The sequence below is a fragment of the Channa argus genome, chromosome 2, assembly GCF_033026475.1.
Source record: "Channa argus isolate prfri chromosome 2, Channa argus male v1.0, whole genome shotgun sequence".
Classification (NCBI taxonomy): Eukaryota; Metazoa; Chordata; class Actinopteri; order Anabantiformes; family Channidae; genus Channa; species Channa argus.
The window spans coordinates 12,922,982-12,945,050 of NC_090198.1; the positions used below are offsets into that span (position 1 = coordinate 12,922,982).

At 38.7% G+C, this 22,069-nt stretch overlaps 1 protein-coding gene across 9 annotated transcripts in view; it reads left to right on the top strand.

Annotated features, from left to right (window-relative positions):
* nav2a (neuron navigator 2a) overlaps positions 1 to 22,069 on the top strand; it is a 174,336-nt gene that overhangs the window by 65,216 nt on the left and 87,051 nt on the right. For 3 of the 9 annotated variants that reach the window (XM_067495565.1, XM_067495567.1, XM_067495566.1), the window contains exon 1: positions 12,519 to 13,307. The exons of 3 other annotated variants lie outside the window; for them this stretch is intronic. In XM_067495565.1, coding sequence (XP_067351666.1) covers positions 13,095 to 13,307 — 213 coding nt within the window. In that variant the 5' untranslated portion in view covers positions 12,519 to 13,094. Of the gene's footprint in view, positions 1 to 12,518; positions 13,308 to 22,069 lie in introns of those variants that run through there. 3 more of the 9 variants (XM_067495569.1, XM_067495571.1, XM_067495568.1) reach the window with 2 other exon arrangements.

Here is a 22,069-nt window from a genome sequence, read left to right on the forward strand (position 1 = left end):
TGACTGATTGGAAAGACTAGCAGCTGCATCGAACCATTGAATTGACGACCACATCACTGTCGCCATCCTCATTCCTTCAGAGTCTCCCAGAGACATGTCAAATCCTGGGTGATAGAGATGCATACAGACTGACTACATCATGTTAGTCAGTCTCCATGTTAATCACAGTAATTAATTCAGTGTTATTTCTTCATGAGGCGCGTTTGGAGATGGAGTTCTCAGGAGGAAGAAAGGCTTGCTGATTAAATTTGATTTCAGTTACGCCTCTCAGCTGTATGATGATGTACCCATTTTCCATGGTGACATCTTTATCAAGGAGCTTCTCTCCAATTTGATTAGCTTGTTTCAGATGAAGGGTGGTCTAATTTGATTTTCCACGAAGTTTTGAATCAGAAAATGCCTGTAAAATTGAATAATGGGTTTAGAGTCATGGGAGCAGATAATACAGGCATAGTAATGTGAGAGCAATGAGAACATTTTTCTGTGACACTGTATATGACCTGGACTGTCCCTAAAGTCTGCATCCTGAACTTGAAGCAATTTTCCTGATCATCTGTTAGTGTTTCCAGACAGCATTAAATACATAGTGTTTAAATGATGACATAAGGTAAATACATGAATCTTGAATTTGTGATGACGGGTGACGTGTCTACATCTGCTACTGGACAAGAGTTTGTGCAGTAGCTATAGATAAACCACTCAATGAGGATGTGAGCTAGCTGTGCTACGCAGCAGTTAAAGGCGGCTATGAAAGGATCTAGTTAGCCCCCTCTGGTCTGCAAGCCCTTTATAGCTTTAGAGTCCAGTGGAGATATGCCAGTGAAGCAGAGATAGTCCTGGGATGCAGCCAGCAGCAGTCTGAGGCCAGCTCCAGAATCAGCATCAAACTTGCTCAAATCTGTATGAGAACTTCTCAGTGAGCTCTAGCTCCAGTTCCAGTTTTACTTATGAAACAATTAATTAAAATGGTATACTGTAATACTTTTCCCAGAATGAATTTCAGTCAGTGTTTATATATAGTGCATTGTATTTACCCTCCTTTACAGTTGTATCCTCTTTATTTTACTTTCTATATACACAAAGCCCTAATTCAGCGTGTGTGTGTATATTTGAGGTAATGAGCCACTTTTTTCCTTCTCTCTCTGTGGTGATATTAAGTTCAGAATTCAGCTAAAGCTGGGGTGACTGTGGTGTCACTCTTTCTAGGCTGTATGACAAAAGCAAAAAGACAAGCTCCCCTCGGGCTGGGGGTTATATCTTGGTGTTTCCAGGGGTTAGTTTCAGACCAATAAGCAGGATCTAGTTGAGATTTCATCTCCACTGATTAGCATAGCAAATGTTTGAGGTGAACAGCAGTCTTTGAGAGTTTGGGAGTAGCTTTAACCTACTGAACGTCACGTTTTCTAAGTCATTAACTTAATCACACACACTTTTTTCACTCTACACTCCCCAAAATGTTTTTAATAATCACATTGTGTATGAAAACTATTGAATGAGATGTTAAAATAGTTTGTGTCTGTTCATTTCTCTGAAGGTGATCTATTTTAAATTTATGGACAAATGCATGTATTTCCAAAGGCCTAATTCACTTATCTTGTCCCTATTTACAATATATGTTGTGTCTTTTCCCATAAATGCTAGAGTAAACTGAGCTTATCCTTTGTTGCTTTTCATTTCTTTTAAGAACATCCCTGCTATTTAAAGGTAGTTGAAAAGTAAACCTTTAAAATTATTCTGTTGCAGTGGAGGCTTGAGGAGTTGGTGTGGTTCCTGTTTAGCAGGTTCAGTTAGCTGATTAACCTGGCCAGATAATAGCAAGTACAACTTTGCCACAAGTGACATTTATTCTCTTTTTTCCTCACATTTAGCGTCTTTGAAGGGGGGCTAGACCATGTCCCAGCAGTCACTGGGCAGAAACATGGCATCAAATTACATGGACTGCTTTAACTTTATTGTGTGTTTTTTCCAAAGTTTCTGGTAGATATACCATGAAGACAAGAGGACTCCACTGTGTATTATAATCAACCTATTCACTTCCCCTTAACTTTAAAGTCAGGAGTACTTTTCCCTTTTTACTGCTGAAAACACTGCTCAACAAAGTCAGGAAAGACTTTCCCCTCTGGTGAATGAAGGAATCTATTATTGTCCCGTGTAATTTAACACAATATTGAGATAGGACATGTGATTTTCCAAGTAAATTAATTCAGGCTGCACAGAAGCTTTTGGCTCCTTGAAGACTTTATTAAAAACACTGCATGCTCCTCTGCTGCTGCTGGCGTTGCCAGTGGATGGCAGCTGAATACTTTGTGAAAAGCTGCCCCAGGGTGAATACCCGTGGATACTGGATGGTCCCAGACCACGGATTTGACAGCATGTGGTCCTCCACTGTTGTATAAAAAGTTCATTCTTACCTCTCCGGATGGTCAGAGGTAAGAAATTGAACATACTGACTGCTCTGAGAGCTACAAGGTGCACCATCTTCTATAGTCAAATGTCTCTGCTTTTGACTGGCAATTACTGGAAAGTACTGCAGTTATTTCTCTATCTAATATGCATTTATAACACTTTGTAATAAATTTACAGGCTATTCAAAACTACCACTTACTAGATTTTAATTAGCAGGAACAGAATCTAAACAGTATATCTGGTTACTGGAAATCTGTGTATACATGATGCAGAAGAGTAATCTGTTCGGGTCTTTGTGTTAAATTATTAAATTATTAAATTTCTCTCGTAATTTAAGCAGACTTTTTTATTTTAGAAACGAGACAGCATCGCCCCATTAATGAGCTCTCTTTTTATTCAGGCTTTCACTCAGCCACATGTTCCTGTAAGACAATTAGAAACCTGGTTACGCGCTAAGAAATCAGTGTTCTCTGATAGAAATCTACCTGGGGAAACCAGGTTTCCCTAATCATTATCTCAGTTTCAGAAACCAGCTTTTCTTTTAAGAAATCAGGTTTACAGAGAAAGCTAACTGTAAACTGCTTACTTAAGACCTTATAGACTGACTGAGGATGTCACAATTTCCAATATTGGAATAAAAAAAGTTGCTGAATTTTCTTCACACAGCACATGGACATGATTACATATAAGCTAAATCCCTCCCCTCTTTTAAAACTCTGGATATTTCCATTTACCTATTGTGTACCCCGTGTTTCACTTGCATTAATTTTATCATCATAATGTCATATTTTTATATTTTGTTTCTCCTTGGCCATACTTTGAACATTTGTAATGTGTATGTTAGCACTGTCATTTCTGGTTTAAATCATATCAGGTTGTTGAAAGAAATAGGGGTTAAGATACTATATATCACACCACAGTTCAAGTTTTTTAGTAAGTGAATAAAAAGAATTTATTCCACAAATTTCGAAATGACTAAAATAGACTGGCTATATTTGTGTACTACTAATTTGTTCATTTTGAGATACAAAGTTATGATCCACAAGCCCTGATTTTGGTGGACAGTGTTTTTGCTTGTTATAATTACTTTTAAACATAGCTTTAAAACCCAAAGAATGTGGCTCAATGCCAAATCCTCAGTGCGTGTTTGTAGAGTCAAGACATCAGATTAACCTAAAATACAATATCTGCGTTGTACTGTGGCTATCCTCAGGCAGGCAATCAGTCAGAGGGGAAGCTGCAGCTTTTCTAGTGTGTTCCTCTTCAGGAAAACATAGCACTTATCATCAGAGAGAGAGAGAAATATAGTTGAATCGGACCACACATGATGCCAAAGGAAGAAATGTGGAATAGAAAGAGATGGGTGTATGATGATGGACGGTATTTGTGACAGATCCTTTGGGAGCTTAGAGATTGGCCTGCCTGTCACTCTCAGCAGCCACCAAACATGCTTACTGTACCTCATGTCCATGTTTAACACAGGGGCTGTATGTGTGTGCCTTTGCTAAGCTGCTGCTGTGAAATTGGACTACAGGGGCTGCTGAATAAAGGGGGAGATGAGTCAAGGTTCAAGGACAGCATTTCATTTTTCAAGGTGTGTGTGTTTGTGTACAGAGTAGTGTGTTGGTCTTTTGTGCAGTTGCATTGGTGTGTCCATAAGTGTATGGTGAGGGGAAGGAGCTGGCAGTGACGCTGATTTAATCTGACATGGTAAAGGCTTGTAAAGGATGCTTCGGGCCCATGAAAATCTCTTTGCAAACCAGCTAGATCCAACCCCTCCTGTTAGTCCCTCCATTCTCTCCTATCTTCATCTCCCTCGCAGCATCACTCTGTCCACCCTTGTCCTCTCTCCCTGTTTTTTAAGGCATTTTTTTCCTTTTAGCCAGCTTGAGGAACCATTTCATGGCTATTTAGATCGAGTGTCTTCATCGAGTCAGGCATCTGTGTTTTTCTCTCTAGCTCTCATACTGTATGTATCAATGACTCTCCTGCTGCTGCAGTGATCTGCTGCTGCCAGCTGGTGTGACTGCTATGCCGTAATGAGAAGATTAAGGCCTGGTTTTTGTAACTGTCATTTCACTTCACTTGAACCCTGATTTTTACACCACCATTAGTGCATGTTTACCTACCCCTTGTTATCACATCAAGGAATAAAAAAACTAATCCTTTGTGGTTTTCTTTTCACTGTGGCTGAAAGTTTGACTCTGGCTTGGCACGAATACTTAACAGCAAATAGGATTATAGCAGAACGTAGAGTGGGCAATTTTGAGCGGGTGCTTTACTGATCCAGGCAAGGCCCACGCACTGAGCTCTTTAAAGGATTGCCTACTGATAAAGGGCACACCTTCTAATCTGATCTCCAGATTGCTACTGTCAGAAACAGTAGAGGTGCATTTAATGTGGCATCTGCTGCTAAATAGGCACCACTGGCGTGCTGAACAGCTAAGGAGTTATTAGTTTTGGTTGAATGAGTAGTCAAGGAGAAAATCATTAGGATTTAAATGTGAATGATACACTACAGAGTTTGTAAAAAAAAAACAAAAAAAACAAAACAGTTTCATAATTTCTTATTATTGAAATGAATTGGAGGTTTTGGTTACTAAACACATTATTTATTGTGTTAGAATGACAACTGCAAAGAACCATCAATGCATGTACAGGGAAGGTGAGCATGTATAAACAATTTAAATACAGTATAATAATAATCTTAATCTTGAGAATATAAATTCTAATTCTAAAACTGTATTATCAAACTTTCAGAACACACATATTTATTTATGAATGAGCCAAAAGGATAAGGATTCCACTGAGTTTCTTGTCACACCTGCATCACTGAATACAGCTTTCTGTGGAGTTTACCAGTGTAAATCAGTGGTAAAAACATCCACATTTAAACACAGTAACCTTTGGGCCCCTGTATGGAGTCAGATTCATCGCAGCCAAATTGGCTCATGAGCCGTGGTGAGCATGCCGTGGACCTTTTTGGTTTTATTCTGGGGATTTCCGCTGACAGGCTCCATCAGTAGAGTTCAGGCAATTATCTGCTCCGAACAGTGATGTCAGTGCTTGAATGCTAAGTGCTGATGTGTGTGTTGGTGTTTGTCCATTTCCATCTGAGCTCTTTGCAAACAGCACCCTTAGACACACATACAAACTGTGCATACACTTCACACATTCAACCAAAATTTTCATTCTGTCCACTGGGCCCATAAATCGTTTGCTGAACAGTTCTCAGTTTTCAAGTATCTGGCCAGGCTGCTGCTCTTTGTTTTATTCAGCAGCTTGTGGTGCAGCCCGTCTATTAGAAACATCCCTGCCAACCTCTGCCAAATTAGAGCCTTTAATTGCCATTCCATTTTGTGGCTTGGAGTCAGTGTGTTTCTTCTTCCCAAGCTGTTGGGCTTTGAACATTAAAAAGTCCTGCTTTCAAACGTTAAAGATTTTTACAGCATTTCATAAAATTCACTTTGTAGGCTCCTAAGTTTCCATCAAAGCCTGGAGGCAACATAAGGTTCTTATAGTAGCATTTTCTTCATTTCAACTCTGCCATGGACATCATTGTTGTCCAGTGTTCTCCTGTTGGATTCATACACACCGATATAGGCCAGTGTAGGAGAGGCCTTGAGTTTCCTAGACATGACCCTGGGATTCCTTATAAAGTCCAAGAATACTACATGCCTTGCTCTTGGTGTGGTCTTTGTTGGTCGACCAGTCCTCGGAGAAGGTAACAGTAGTGTTGAATTTTCTTGTTTGTTCAGAATCTGTCTGATAGTCAAGTGGTGGGGTCCAAAAAAGTCTTCTGTAACCATTTCTATCTTGGTGAACATCAACAACTCTTCTTCTAAAATCTTCAGAAATTAGTTTTTTATTTTATCTTTAAATAAGGCAGGGCCTTCAGACTCACCACTGATCGTCACATTGGCTGAAACATCGGACTCAAATTTCCCTTTCAAATAAATTTATCTTTATCTTTATCTCTTTATCTGGTTTTAGAACTTGTGTAAGAATATCATCCAAATATAGATAATGTTTGTGCAGGAATACCATAGAGACAAATTTTCTAATGCCCCTCTAAATGTGAAAGGACAATAGGTTTCTTTTTGGTAACACAGGTGTCCACGAACTTTTCACATTTAGTTTGAAATGGCCTCCAGGAAAGCAGTTTTTATTGGCTTTACATCACTGTGAAAATAGCAGCACCTATCGAATGGAAGCAGTGAGTAAGTGGGGCTAAGCTGGGTGGGCAGCACTTGGCAGCACATTTCATCCCTGGCACCCCACAGGCAGAAACAGGCCGTAAACAAGACGGGTGGCTCCCACAATGGTCTCAGCTGGTAGAGGGCCAAACACAGCACCTTATTTACTCTAACTTGCTGCCGTGCTGTGAAATGATGGATAAAATAAGTAGCACATTACAGTGTTTTGAATCAATAATGGATGTTAACCAATGTTCAGTGTGCTATTCTGTAACATCAAAAATTTCTTGTAGGCATTTTTATATGTTTGATTTGTTTTATGGCTTGCTCATACCTGCATCATTAAAAGGATTAGAGGTTTAATAGACGTATGGAAACATGAGAGGCACGGAAACATGACTTTAAACGGTCGTCTCTCAGCCAACTCTGGGTATTACCTTCATGAGTGCATTTTGTATGAGGATGAATGAGTAAAATTAATGAATATTACAGACTCAATAAAATTCCCTGATAATGAAAATGCTTCCCTACTGTATATCTGCAATACTAAAATCACTTTTCTCCTTTTCTTCTATCTGCTCCCATTCATCCTGCCTGTGTGATGACCTTGTTGCAGGTAAGAAGTGCTTTTGACTGTTGGTTTATTTGTTTCCCTGTCCCATGTTGTTTCCGCAGCAGTGCACTGATTTTAGAATCAGCTGAGTGTGAGTTTCTGTCAAACGCTGGAGCTCTCAGCAGAAGCTCACATATGTATGCCAGATGGCAGTTTGAGAACAGTAAATGGGTGCTTTGAGATGAATTTTAGAATTTGTATGTGTTGTTCATGTGCATACATGAAAGCACCCATCTGTGCATCTGTGCGTTGGAGTTTTTTTTAGGTTTTTCTGTATTAGGTGTAAGAACACCCAGCCACAAGGGTCTGTCAGACTGGAAGTTAAGCCTAAACTGTGGAAGTTAAAATTTGAAGATTTCTTTTTTTCCTCCATTATTGTCTTTATTTAACTTCATAGTTTTATTTGCAAAGTTTAGACTAATCCTTCGTACATTTTCTGCATCATATTAGTATTTTCTGATATCGTAGCAATTTTCTATTGTCAGTTTTCTTGGGAGGACAGTCTTTACAAGGCTAATTGTGCTTGCTGCTTGTCTGAGTTAAGTGTTTGTTCTGTGAAGTGTTTTACAAAGGATGGGAATTATTTTTTATTTTTTATGTTACTTGTTTTTGAAAATACTTGTGTGGACAGTGTAATCGTTTTTTTTCCGCATTAAACTGTCAATATTGGAATCTATTGTAACTGAACTTAATCCAAGCTGGGCATACAAAGAATGGACTTTTTACAGGCACCGTTTATGCCTACAGGGGCAATTGTTTGATATAAGAACAATTTGGGGTGGAGTGTCACTATAAATTTCACTGCCCTGTTAAACAGCACAGATGTTGGAACAGTTTGTTGTCCAGGTTTTACAGCCACCACTAAATGTATAGTTTGAGTTTGTAAACTGATTTTAAGCATTAAGTTATTTGTAACTGATAAAAACATGTGACCACATGGTTGGGGCATATATGTAGTGTGTTATTGGCTATTAATCACTGTTTTGCAATATCATTGTTGTATAGTTTAGGCTCACAAACAAAGTGGTTATGGTTGGGAAAAGATTTTAGAGTGGGTTGAAATGCAGTCACTGTCAAAGTCAAATGTAAGTTTATTTCATTGAGAAGATATTTCTTCCACTTCTTACAAGTTACTACAACTATTGAAACTACCTAAAGTCCCCTGCGCATCACCTAGACGATAATTAAGTGTACCTTTAGACTAATTGCATTTTCACATTTAGTAAAAAAGAGAAAACTAGAAGCTAAGCATTCTTCTTTTTGAAGTGCTGAGGAAAGACACTTAAAAATTCAGTTTCCTCCAATGAATAATGCATCAATGCAAACAGTCACCTTGATAGACAAGCACAACATTTCCAGCACTTTGTTTGGTGAATGCCATTAGCAACTTAGCTTTTTTCAGCTCAAGCTTTCAATCTGCCAGAAATGTAGTTTCTTTTAGTCACCTTTTTTTAAAATAGAATTGTTAAGGATTTTATATGTTTTTATTTGGTTCAGTCAATTATCTGGCAGTTAAATGCTTTTCACTTACACACATCAACAAACACAATGCTAATAATAACGCTCTGCTAAATATATTGTATTTGTCCTGTGCTTTATACACTTTGCTTTATGGTTGTTATATACTTTTGGAAGGAAGCCTGAAGTAGGAAGCAAGTGTCAGGAATACGGCTGTGACCCTGAAGATGCTTTTTACCCATACTGCTTTAGAGATGGTTGGTTCTGTTAACAGAAAATGTACACATCGAATTTCATCCACATAGTAATTTATCAGACCAGGGCAGGTATGGATAGAATTACTTTAGAATACCTCAGCATCACCTCTGTGCTGTATTCTGCATTTCAGCGCTCCTGAAGCCATCTACATAGCTTTTCTTATCCCTACTACTTTTTCTCTTTCTGTTTTTTTTTTTTTCAAAACCATTTCTGTCCTTGTCTGTGTCCCTTTCTGTCTTATTTTGTCACTGAGAAGAAAAGCAATAAGTGGTTTTGTGTCACAACAATAGGGGTCAATTGCTATTTAAGCCTTGGGGCTCACATTACACCGGCTGGTTTATTACACTTCTATAATACGGTGAAGTTCTTATTTTATTTTTTTTAATCTCACTCTTATTGATTATTCGCTTTGTCTTGTGCAAGGTATAGAGCAGATTTAGTTGAATGTCACTTGATGGTGGTTGGGGGCTGATTCACCACTTTCTCAGATATTTTCTAAAAACAGAATGGCATGAAGAAGCTCAGATCAGCTAAAATTGTCTAATGAATTTTAAAAATTTCATTTGGAGGATTTTCTAACATCAGCTTTGCTTCAGGGCTCTGGTTTATGCCCTCAGACATTGTCCTCTCCTTCACCCTTATTCATTCATAAATTATTCACGGCTGTCTCTTCATCATGGTTTGAAAATGTTAACCTTAAATAGTTAGTTTTCCTACACATCATAGCTGTTTATTACTAAGTTAGAAAGCATGTCCAACATAATGTGTTTACATGCAATTTTACCATAAAATAATAGGTATTAAGTATACTACTAAAGCCTGATTAGTGCTGATTAATTATGTAAATTTTATTAGGAGATCATAGTATTTACTTTCTCCAACATGTCAGAAAATGCTGGAATATCTTTCCATGTACACACACGCACACATGCGTGCACACGCACATTGGAGCTGTGGCTGTTAAGACTTCTCCCCAGTTTCCTTTTCTGTCACCCCAGTTTACTGCATGGAGACTGTTGTTTGGGTGCTGCTGTCTCCTCTGTCTCATTTTTACCCTGTGTCTGACTCTGTGTGTGTGTGGTATGCATTTGTGTTTCTGTGTGTTTGCATGCATGTCTGTGGTAAGAGAGTCATGTGTAGGTCAAGTTGTAGATCCTGTGCAGTCACAGCGGTAAGTCAGGCCATCGCTCCAGTTAGCACAGTTCTTGTCAGGGAGGGCCCACTTGTTCAGCTCTGCAAACTCTGCTAATGAAAACAATCAGCCGTGTGTGTGTGTGTGTGCGTGTGTGTGCGTGTGAATGTCCGTGTGTATGTGTCTAAAATGTAGAGCTAGTGAGGGTTGGATGAAGACTGTGGAAGTCTGAGCAGATATTTAATTTGAAGCTTTTTTAAAGCATTTTACAAATGATAAACCAAAGCTGAATGTATTGATTTTGTACGTTGTTGTAGATCTAATGATATACAGAAAATTCTTATCGGGCACTTGTGTTGGTGTCGTTGAAGACCAAATTTAGTCCATAAAATTATAGTCTGTGTTTGAATTTGTATTAGCTTTCTTTTTACACACCTTTTTTTAAAAGGTTAAGAAATATCTTTAGTATTAAAACATGCTAGCATGGTGAAACACTGGGTAAAACACATCCGTGCTGTAGTTGATTTTATTTTCACAGAGTTGGAGATGCACATGGTTAAAAAACTAAAATGTAGGGTCCATGAACAAAGATGAACCTGGCTCAGTTATTTTTCACAACAAAATGTTTAAATGCATTCTGGCAGATTACTTAAATGATTGACATGGTAAAAGTTTGTTGCTCGAAAAGTGGTAAAGTCCTATTTTGTAGTGTTAAAACCTGTGTTTTTGTTGACTTACTGATCTTTAACTGCACATGCCAATTGTAAATCATATTTTATCATGTCACTGTTAGAGAAACCAAGTTCTGCTTTGGTCTGAACCACCAGTAAAATTATAGTGTCAAAGCAAAAGTGTTCAGATCTGGGCACAACGTAAAATCAATTCAAAATTCTTAGTAGCACACCCACATTCGGCATTTGCTATATGAATTTTATATCTGTACTGACACTAATCTCTTGACATAGCTACACAGCTCCCAGCAATTGCCCACCATCTACCCCACACGAATGTTTATTATTCTAAAAAGAAATACAGTATAAACACACAGCAGAGCAAGGCAGTAGGAGTCCTAGTTATTACTGTCAATACCGCCCATTTAAAGCCAACCCAGCTCTATTATTAGACTCCACTGGACTGTCATCAGGTATCTTCAAAGGTTGCTACATAAATCACATGTGACAGTTTTTTTCCTTCTCCGTGAAGTCGGTGTTGTGATCTGAGAGGGTCTGAGACATGTTTACCATCGGCGTAGCAGGAAAATTAGGAAAGTTTTCCTTGTTGTGCTATGCTCTGTATGTTTTCCTCTGTTTCCATTTTCTAAATCGCAGATTGCCATCTGAGGCTAGCGGGGTGGAGTTAATGTATTTTCCTTTATGTCTTTGTCAAATTGTTTTGGTGTAGAAGGCGGCCGTGCTTTTCACTTATTTCCACTTTCAACATAGTCAGTAATTCGTCACACAGCAGAAAATCTTTGAACTGCACCTACAGTATATTCACAAATGTAAACGAGTCTCACTCATTAAATAAAAGAAAACTGTTTATGTGATTTCAGGATTCTCTCCACCTTGGAGGTCACCTTTTTACTAAATGGAATCATGGTAAATGTAATTTTGCTGGTACTGTCATAAGCTCAATTTTAAGTACTAACCGGGTCAAACTAAACTTGTTAATTAATTTAGTAGGGTTGTAGGCTTTAGATTAAGAAAAATGTTAAGTGGAAATGCAAATATTTCATCACATTTGGACATTCCCACATGTCTCTTTGTGTTTATACACACACACACACACACACACACACAAACACACACAAAAAAATCTCGCTAAATTGTAATCTTATATTAGTATTTACATAATTTAGGATTATTATAACAAGATTAGGATTAACATACTAAACAGATCCTCTTCTCGATTGCTTTTATAAAGTCTGCTACACCAATTTGTAGTTTCCATATTTTCATCTTCTATCATTACCTGAGTATGAACTGAGATGGTCTTATTGAACTGGAATACTGAAAAGAGTCCATCTCTATTTGGGGACCATTTTTCATCAGTCTAATTCTTGTAATTTCTCTTAAATCGTAGTAGATTGACTAAAAGCTTTAAAGTTTAGACACTGTAGCTTTTCGGAATCCACTAAAGTGGAAAACTCAAAATGTGATTAATTGGCTTGTTCAGATGGCCATTTGTGTATGAAAAGGATGAGGGCAGAGAGGCAGCCCGGGTGTGCATACTGAGTTGATGTGTGGAGCTTTTCTCCACATATGTCAGTCCTGATCTAAGCCACACCTGCTGTTAACCACGACTTACAGAGAGAGAGGGGGGAGGCAGTAGAGTGCAGTATGTTTCAGGCTGTGTAGTCACATGCTGAGCAGTCGCTGAAGCGAACGGTCGCTGTGTTGCTGCTGCCTTTTTTTGCTCTCCATGTTTTGCTTTCTGCTTTCTCCTCCTCCTGACAGAACTTGATCATTACTGCTGTCATCCTGAGGAGGTGGGAGAGAAAGCGTACCTCTGCTTCCTAATGAATGTTTTAGCCAATTCCTGATATTGAATCAGTGCTGGAAATAAATGGAAGTGAACACTTCCTCTGCCACCAGGCATTTGGGGATTCCTCTGAATATGAAATGGGATATTTCTATTTCTTTTTTGGACTTTGCTGTTGTCTCATTTCTATCTGGACAAATTTTTTTCTGAGAAAGATTAGGTATCTCTACATGGAATAAAAAGGGGAAAATACTACCAGGAAACAGGTGGCATCAGTAGGTTTAAAACCCCTCCACTGTATGTTGGGGAGCTCAGCTCATCCCCAGCAGGAGCAGCACAAGGAGCCAAGATTTGGACACCCAGAAATCACATAGATTACTTAAGCCAGTTGGTGGGAACTGCACTTGTTACTTTAACTGAGTAACACATTCACAGTCACAGAAGTAGATGAACTACATGTGAGCTAAGGAGTCCTGTTGGCTAGCAGTAGGACATCCCTCTCAGTGTGACGGGGAGGGGAGTGTGTGATCATCAGGCAGCTGGGGAGAAGATGCCAGCCATCCTGGTGGCCTCAAAGATGAAGTCAGGACTTCCCAAACCGGTGCACAGTGCTCTGCCAATCCCCCAGAACCCCAGCAGGCCGTCAGCTCTAGCTCTGCCTCCAGCACAGCTCAAGACCCAGACCCCTTTGCTGGGCCAGCAGGTGGGCTCAGGACTCCAGAGAAGCAACACTCCAGGGTCAGAAACTAGAAGGAATGCACAGGTCAGAATGTTAAAAAATTTATGTCACCTTTACTACCCACATAATGAACTATAATTTTTATTTCTCTCTATTTTAGTCCTCCGAGTTCTACTGTTCCTTAATGTTGCTTAGTACTTCCACTTTATGGCTCTTATATACAGTATGGTTTAGAGCAAGCTGTTTGTTAAAACACAAGTTTTTAAATTACATTCAGATTCCTTCACCTCGAGCTTGAATTAATATAATGTTTAATTTAATATCTGTGGACAGTATATTAGTAATTTGTAGTTCGAATGTTCCAATTTCAAAAGTGAGTTGGTCTAAATCCTGTTTGAAGGACTTTAAATGTTAGATATAAAAATATAAAGGCATACAATTTTATCAGTGTTTCTGCATTCCTCTTTAGCTACGGTGGATCACAGAATGATCAATCAATACACAGATTTTTAGTGTTGGCATACTTTCTCTGGCTAAGTTATCCAGAATGGACAGATACAGCCAAATTCAGCGAGTTCCTGGAAGGAGACAGAGCAGGCTGTGTCTCTTCTCTGCCGTCCAGAATGGCAGTGTGGCAGGATATCAGGGTGACTGTTTTGCTGTGTTTGTGAAATATTGGCTGTGCTTAGCAACCCCATGCAGACGGTTGCAATGGCAAGAGGGATCGCTCTGTGTAAGGCAGAGAGAGGAAGGAGGTGTTTGTGTGTGCTTGTGTGTATTAGCGAGCCAGCAAGTGCATGCTTGGCAACCTGTCTTTACAGTAAGCGTGACTCAGAACCACTGAGGAGTCCGGCACACCATTGTTTAGGAGACAAATCTGAATTCAGCGTAATCCAGATCACGTGAAGAGAAAAAATGGGAGACCGGGGCCATCGGACGTGGCACGAGTCGGCTGCTGGTGTTATTTGTTTAGTGGCTAATCACGTTTTCTCACTGACCTACTTTTTTGAATTTCTTTCCCTGCTCTCTGTCCTCTTTTCTCTGGCACTCTCCATTCCTGTGATGCTGATGATGCAGCTGTCTTTACACTCATCTTGCTTAACCTTTGACCTTCCTGACCAGCAGCAGTGATGTGAATATTGTAGTCAACTTGTGAAAACCATCCATGATGCCTGTGTATGTATGTATGTGAACGTGATGAATATGAATGTTTACACAAGGTGCTCACGTTACAGCACAGCTACTGTTTTTATTGTAAGTGTAAACTGCACTGTCTGCCTTCCTTTTAACCACACCAATCTAAAACAAAAATGCCAAAACTTCAGGACTGAACAATATGTCAGTCATTTTATTGGGTATTGATTGTATATAAATATGTTGCCTATACTTGGGTGAATTCATAAAATTATGAATACAAATACATTTACAAAAGATAAGCTTATCCAATAAACTGCTTTTTTTAGGTTGATTTCATCTTATATTAACTACTAAATGTGACATTATACCTTCACCAACAAAGAACCAACTCACTTGCTGCTTAATAAAGAAAGAATTCTGCAAAAATAAAAAGTTTCTACACCAGAATTGTAGTTTTATTATACGTGCACATATAATTCAGTAATAGCAGAAATATTCATCACAGTTTATTATATACTAGAAGAAATTATACTGCTATGCATCACATTTCATTAAAATATTGTAATAGTGTCCATCACAAGAGACGATAAAGGGTTAGAGAATATACAATGATGAAGTATCATAAAATATCAGCATCACTAATAGCGACAGGAATGGCTGTGGAAATTGTCACTTATATTAGACTTTAATATCATAAAATGTTTTGCACCACTGCCCCTCTCCAGACTCTGTTATAGTCCATGATTAGATATTCCTTTAATACAGGGCAGAAGTGTTGCTTCCTATCTGAGTTTTATCGTTGTTATTTGTGGACTCTACTGCTTGGTTTCACCCCAGGGACTGACAGGACTGGAGGAAGGGCTGAGAGACAGAATTGCAAGCTAAGTCTCTGAACCCTCCATGCTGCGTAGCTGTCATTGCGGGTCTAACCTCTGGCAGATCTCATGTTCAAATGCCACTGGTCCTCAGCAAGAACCCAATCTGCTCAGAGGGCAGAATGAGATGAGTCAGGGCTCTCCGGTGGCAGCTTTATGTTTCTGGTGTTTCATTGTTTTTTCCGCAGGCGGTTTCTTGTAGTGGATGGATGATTTAGAAGACTCCTTTTCTTTAGTCTAATAATGGGAAAGCGCCATTTCACCAAAAAACATTAGATTTTCAAGGCAGAAGAGCTTCTTACTGAATCTACCATTTTGCACAACCTTTCAACAGTCATACAGGGAGAACAATCTATAATGGAAAGGATTAAAGATGCAGAAAATAGAATGTGATTTGGTCTAGTCACACTGTAACAGAGGGTTGAAATTTGAGTCATTTAACAACTTGGAAAACTTACCCTTCTGATAATACTCTCTGACAATCTTTATTTTACTTTTATTTAACCAGAATGTTCTCTTGTGGTCTAAATTTCGAAAGAATCCAGGCTAAACTAAACAAACAACACAATCACAACAGAAGCATGAGGAAAGGTACAGTATTTATATAAACCACATAATTTGAGGCACTACATTTTCTATACATTGTAGAAAATGTAGGCAAACCACTGGCTCATGTTGGTTTAAACGAATATAACAGCAGAAAAACATCTAAATGTGAAACTTGTAGAAAGTAACTTATAACAACACAGAGTAATAGTTATCTGAGGGATTAGTGGAGTCATCTGGACTGTAGCCAAGGCTCTTGCTCCTCAGAAACATTAAGCTGGATGGCCCAGTTGGCACTGAATGCACAAACATGTTGTGTATACCTGTAACAAAGTTAATCCATAATACAAACGTGCGTGTGTGTGTGTGGAGGGGGTTGGGTGGCTGGGTGTGGCACAGTCTGTTAACCCAGATGAAAAGGGGATAGTTTAGAAATGTGTGAATGGTATTTAAAGCTGTCTGCCCTCTCCCTTTTTGTGTGCGTGTTTGTGTGTTGGGGTAGGGGTTGGAGGGGCCTTTCCTTCTCGTCTGCATAGTAGGTTGACACCAAATGAAATGACAAGCTATTCCAACCTTTAACCTTTTACCACACAGTCGAGACCATTGTCAAATACTCTGCTGCCCTCTAGTGGTCCAGCATTCAGTTTCATTAATAAATGTAGGTGAGATGAGAGAGAGAGATTGTGTGTGTGTGTGTCCGTGTGTGTGTGTGTGTGTGTGTGTGTGTGTTGATCTTTATTAATCATCCCCACCCACCTTTGCTTTCACTCAATCTATCCGTCTTTTATTTTTTCCCTCTCTGTCCCTCTTTGTCCGTGTTTGCCAACTTACTTTTATTGCAGTTTTAAAAGAAAAATGATTCAAACCAATATTCACTGAAAGCCATATTCACAGGAGGAGATCCTGAAAAAAAAATGTGATGCTTTGTTAAGCAAAGAGTCACATGCTCATTCAGACATGACCATACAGTCACAATGAGAGATGTGTCCATGTGCCAATGTGATAAGGAGGCCTTATCTTAATAAGTATCTTTTCAGACAAAGGCTTACGTCAAGGTCTGTGTAAAGGCTCTCTTTATTAGACTCATTATAAAAGCTCATCTCAGCCTAGGAGCTGAATCTCAATCAAATAAACACATAGTCGGACCAGTGAATGTGTCAGTGTTCACTCCAGCTAATATTTACATAGATGCTTTTGCTGTAAAGAAACCAGAATCGACAATTTAGATAGATCCCCATCCTGGAGAGAAACGCTAAGTCTAAATATTAAATCATAAGTGTTATACTGTGTGATAAAGGCATTGGTGATGCTAAGCACCGTTAATTAGAATAAATCCTTCCTTCAATCTTAAAGATGTGTGACTGCTAAAGATAATAATTTTCCTAATGCATTTAAGTATTTTCATGGATGTATTATCATTGCAGAAATTAGTTGACTGAGAACCTTCATACTTAATGATGTTATGTGTAAACTCTTCATTATGGATTCAAACGTAATTAAATTACCCTTAGTGGAAAACTATCACCATATATAAGTTAGTTAAAAAAGTAATCACATTGCCTGGTAATTCATGCATGTGAGTTATAATTTTTAATTGAATACCCATTTTTCCCCACTAATATTGAACACATGAAAGTTAAGACTTAGACAGTTGGTAACTCAAAAAAGATTCCTGTAGATTAATTACATTTGCCAAAATGATTACATTCTCAATCAACAAGATAATTTGATAACAATTTTGATTCGATAAAGCTTTTCTTGGTAAACATTTAATGAAGATGTTACCTTGGGTCCTGGGAACATGTACTACAATACATTTTTTATATTTTTTGACAAATAATTAAGAGGTTATTTTAGACTGTCTATAATTCTGAGTTGCAACCCTATATATATTAAAGTGATCTTTTGGGCCAAATGCTGTTTTCAAGCCTAAAGTTTGATTCTAGTCAATCAAAAACACTAACAGCTCTTCCATTCATTGGACAAGTCAAATAGTCAAGTATTGGGACAAAATATTTAATTTCTGCATCTTCACCCTGCAGTTTAATTATAAATCATTAGACTTTGAAACCCATCTCACTTGACCCTTTAAGGACACCTCTCACATATCTTGACCTTCTCCCCTTCTCCTTAGTGTCACGTGAAAGGCAATAATATCCTTTTTATGGTTTTGGCTGTATAATAAATCCTGAGTCTCCTGAAGACCCAGCCCAGCAGGAGCCAAAGCACCATCATATTGCATTGGTTTGTTAATGTTCTCCTGCCCACCTAGAGGTGGACTTATTGGCTTGGGGGGCTGGCTGACTATATTTCTGCTTCTTTATTATCATGACAAAGGGCCACACATATGTGTTCGGAAGAGGGGCTGCAAGTTAAAGCCAGATTTATTGGATGTTTTAGGGATTCATTGTTGGAGAGTTCATTGTTCAATAAACAATACTTTAAGAGACTACAAGAGTTCAGAGAGAGCAGAGAAAAATAGAACATGTCATGTGAAGTCTTGTGAGTGATCCTAATGCATTCAGTTTTTGTGCCTTAACGGCTGGTATTTGTATCTGTCTTTGTCATGTAAAAAACACATTTCTGAACTTAAAAGTCCTCAGAAATGACAAAACGTCAGATTTGTCAGGCTGTTTTCTTAGATCCAAGGAAAGGTGACACTTTGGAGATAAGAGATTTTCACCGGACAGGGAACACACGTGTACTATCAGCATCAGACAGGAACCAGCCCGTGTTGCTGTTGATAACACTGGCAACACACCACAGCTCGAAAGCTGCGATGCTCATACAGGGTTTTCACACAGGCAGACCGTTTCAGATAGCAGCAGGCCTGAGGCTTTTATAGCAATGAAGTGTTGGTTTTGCCCCAGCAGCTACCTTTCAGTGCAAAATGGCACTCTTTTGTGATCATATAACAGTTGGCTCCATTTGTAATGAGCTCATCTCTGCCTAATGCGTCTCGGTCAGATTCCACTTCCTGTGTCGTTGTCCCTGCACCTTCCTATGTGAGGTCATGGCTAAGGACATAACCATATTAATTAAGACAAGAGCATCTGCTTCTCCTGAGTGAACATCCCTCCATTGATCTCTCTCCCCAAGTGCCCTCCTCCCTTCGGTTTCTCTCTTTCTCTGCTTTCTTTGCATTAGTTGTCACAGGAAGTCTGTTGGTGCAGACAACTGTATCATTGTGAGCACTGCCCCCCAGGGAGTCAGAAGCGGTTAGACTAATACAATCAGCTTCATCTCTGTCTGGAAACAGGAGGCAGTGTGGAAAAGAAGGAGAGGCCAGGAGGTAGAGGTCAACAGGGGTGAAGTCACCTTCCCCAGACGCCGGTGCCCAGTTACCCAAGGCCAAGAGCCAGTTTGGATAACTTTTGTGGAGCCAGCAGTGAGCCTATGACGTCTGCTGGTTGTTCTGCTGCCAAACAGAGAAAGTCTAATCTAGTAGAGTAAATTAGTGATTTGTGAAGAGTTGAGAAGCACAGTAGCTTCCATAGTGTGTAAAATACACACAGACTAAATTGACGATAGTATGTAGCAATGTAATGAATGGTTTACCATTTGATCACCATTATTTGTAGTTATTCTTTATTTTAAAGTATTAAAAAAATCTTATGGATATGGATTTTTTATGAAACTACAAAAAAAAAATTTCAATTTTCTAAAGAATTTACCTCGTATTACGGCCTAAGTCAGTTTGAGCTGTCAGAGAGATTATAAACAGAATATTGCTTTTAATGTTCTATCTAACCCTTTCATTTAGAAATAAAGTTTTTTAGAAAAAAGCAATTACCCAAATTCTTTCTCTAAACCTGTGTTAGATGTTTTTTTCCTTTGTGATAGATGTAATGAATATACAGAAGTAACTGTTTTGTGGCTTTCATCACTTACATAGATGCACAGCAGATTGCCATACAACACTCTCTCAGACTGTTTTAACAAAAACATTATCACCTTCATTAGGGGAAAATTTATTAGACAACTGTTGTATGAGCCTGTCTTATTTAGGTGTGTCTAATAACCTGACAACTGGGTGTATTTAGTGAACCCTATTTGATGGTTTGTTTGATGTGTCTATTTAGTGTAAACAGACATGAATCCAGCTGTAAAATTATTTTGGCTTCCTGTCAGAACTGTCTGATTGTGAAAAGATGAGTGCATTTTTACATCTCTAACATTCAACTCTGTTTCCCTGCAGCTTCAGGGAGTTTCCCAAGCTGGTTTGCTCTGATTTCAACTTGAATGGAATCACAATGCGTGTATGTGTATGTTCTGCATGTCTGAGCTCGCTCAGTTGACAGTTGAGCTTTTCCGATAAGTGTTGAATCCCAAAATGAGGCTGTAAATCTTCCATTCAACAGCATCAAAATACACACAGTCTCCGTGTTGCATTATCTCATGTGCGCACACATGTGCGCAGTGCATCTTTACTACATCTGAAAATGCTACAAGATACTCAACTGTGGGAGAGATCACTGCTGTGCATTTAGATGTGGTTTCATTGGTAATGTGGGCTTGACTGGTAGCTGTAACCAGGCCCAGATGACATCTTTACATCTTTAGTGTACAGTTGCATACTAGATAATTTTCATGACCTTTTTCTTAAGTGTTTTTGGGGCAAGCTGGAAATTGAACTGAACATCATGTTGCAACAACAGAAAGTTTCTCTAAATGTCCTTCATTTTGATTTTCTAATACTGATATTGCATCCTTTGATTATAATCGATTTATTTTAAACAAAGATTAAAAAAACAAATTGCATGAATTAAGTAAAAAAATAAAATTTGTAAAATTAGTTGAGCAACGATTAAGTCCAACAACAGATGTTGTAAAATTTACCAACTCGTTTTATCTGCACTCATATGAAAACTGGACAAGCTGCATCAGATGTTGCTCATCAAATGTATTAATAATGAGTTTAGGATTAAATCATGTTCGTTTTTTATTTACTACATCTGTACTACATCTGTCTGTAAGGCACAGCTTGGTGAACCACCAGAAATAGGAATTGCACTGTGGTTAAATATGTTTTGTTAGTGAAGGTAGTGTCTGTCCAGATGACACTCTGAAAAGTCTTTGGTTTTCCTCTCATCAATTTTTATATTTTTAATGATGTTTCATGGTTAGTTGAAGGCATTTAGATTTTGGACTATTAATTATGTGACACAAAAAAAAACGGTAAACACTTTTTCTAGTTTCACAACCTAAATCTACTTAATGTATTTTTTAATTGATTCAGTCTAAACGTAGCATTCTGTGTAGCTTATATATTATCTTCGTTATGCCATTCCATACACATTTTTCACATGATGTGAAGGCAAATGTGTGATATAAAAGAGTAGTCAATAAAAAGACAAGGTATTTGGTTTTCCATTACCTCAATGGTGGACCCCTAATTTCTTTTGTACATGTCTCTTTACCCCCAGCAAGTCCATATGTCCCTCAACCCCCCTCACCTTCCCACAGAATGGAGCAGCCTGACAGCATGGCCATCCCAACCCCCCGCCACCCTACCTTCACCCAAACCTTGCTCTACAGCCACAAGAGCTTGGAAGTGGAGGTTCCCCAAAACAAAGGCCATTCATGGTGGAGTTATCCCCCATTGTCCCAAACACGCTGAGGTTTATCTGAGACTGTGAAAGGAACCTTACTCAGCCCATTCACTGCAGCTGCACTTAATAAGCTTGTTGAAGGCCTGTGCTAAAACTGTTAAACACAAACCCTAAATGCTGACATGTTCTCTTCTTGTAGAGTCAGAATGCCACTGAATCACTGCTGGTTAGGAGCAGTGGGGGACTGATGTTTCAGCAGTGTGGCAGGCAAAGTAGATGGGTTTTGTTTTGTTGTGGGCTACTTTAGACACAGGAAGTATCCAATACGCAGTAGTATTGACTTTTTTAAAAGAAGTTTGATTTGGTTTGGTTTCTGTCTGGTGTGCAACTCACTCATGGATGCATTGTTTTAAGACACTCTAGTATTGTGCCTGTTCGTAATGGCTTCAGACTGAAATATCTAAAACATCTTAATATCTCTAAATTAAATTTAGTTCAAACATTCATTTGTGCCAACTCAACATGCGGACAATGATCCGCTGTGGCGACCCTGAACTCACGGGATAAGCCCAAAGGACAAAAAAAAAAAATTAAATAATTTTGCTCAAAGGATGAAAGACAGCATGTTGTTTGCTGTAACACCCATAGCACCTTATAGTCTCCCAAATCTCTTAAAATCTTATGTGCAATACAATGCTGCATGAAATCCCTGGTTTAGGTGACTAAAATGCACATG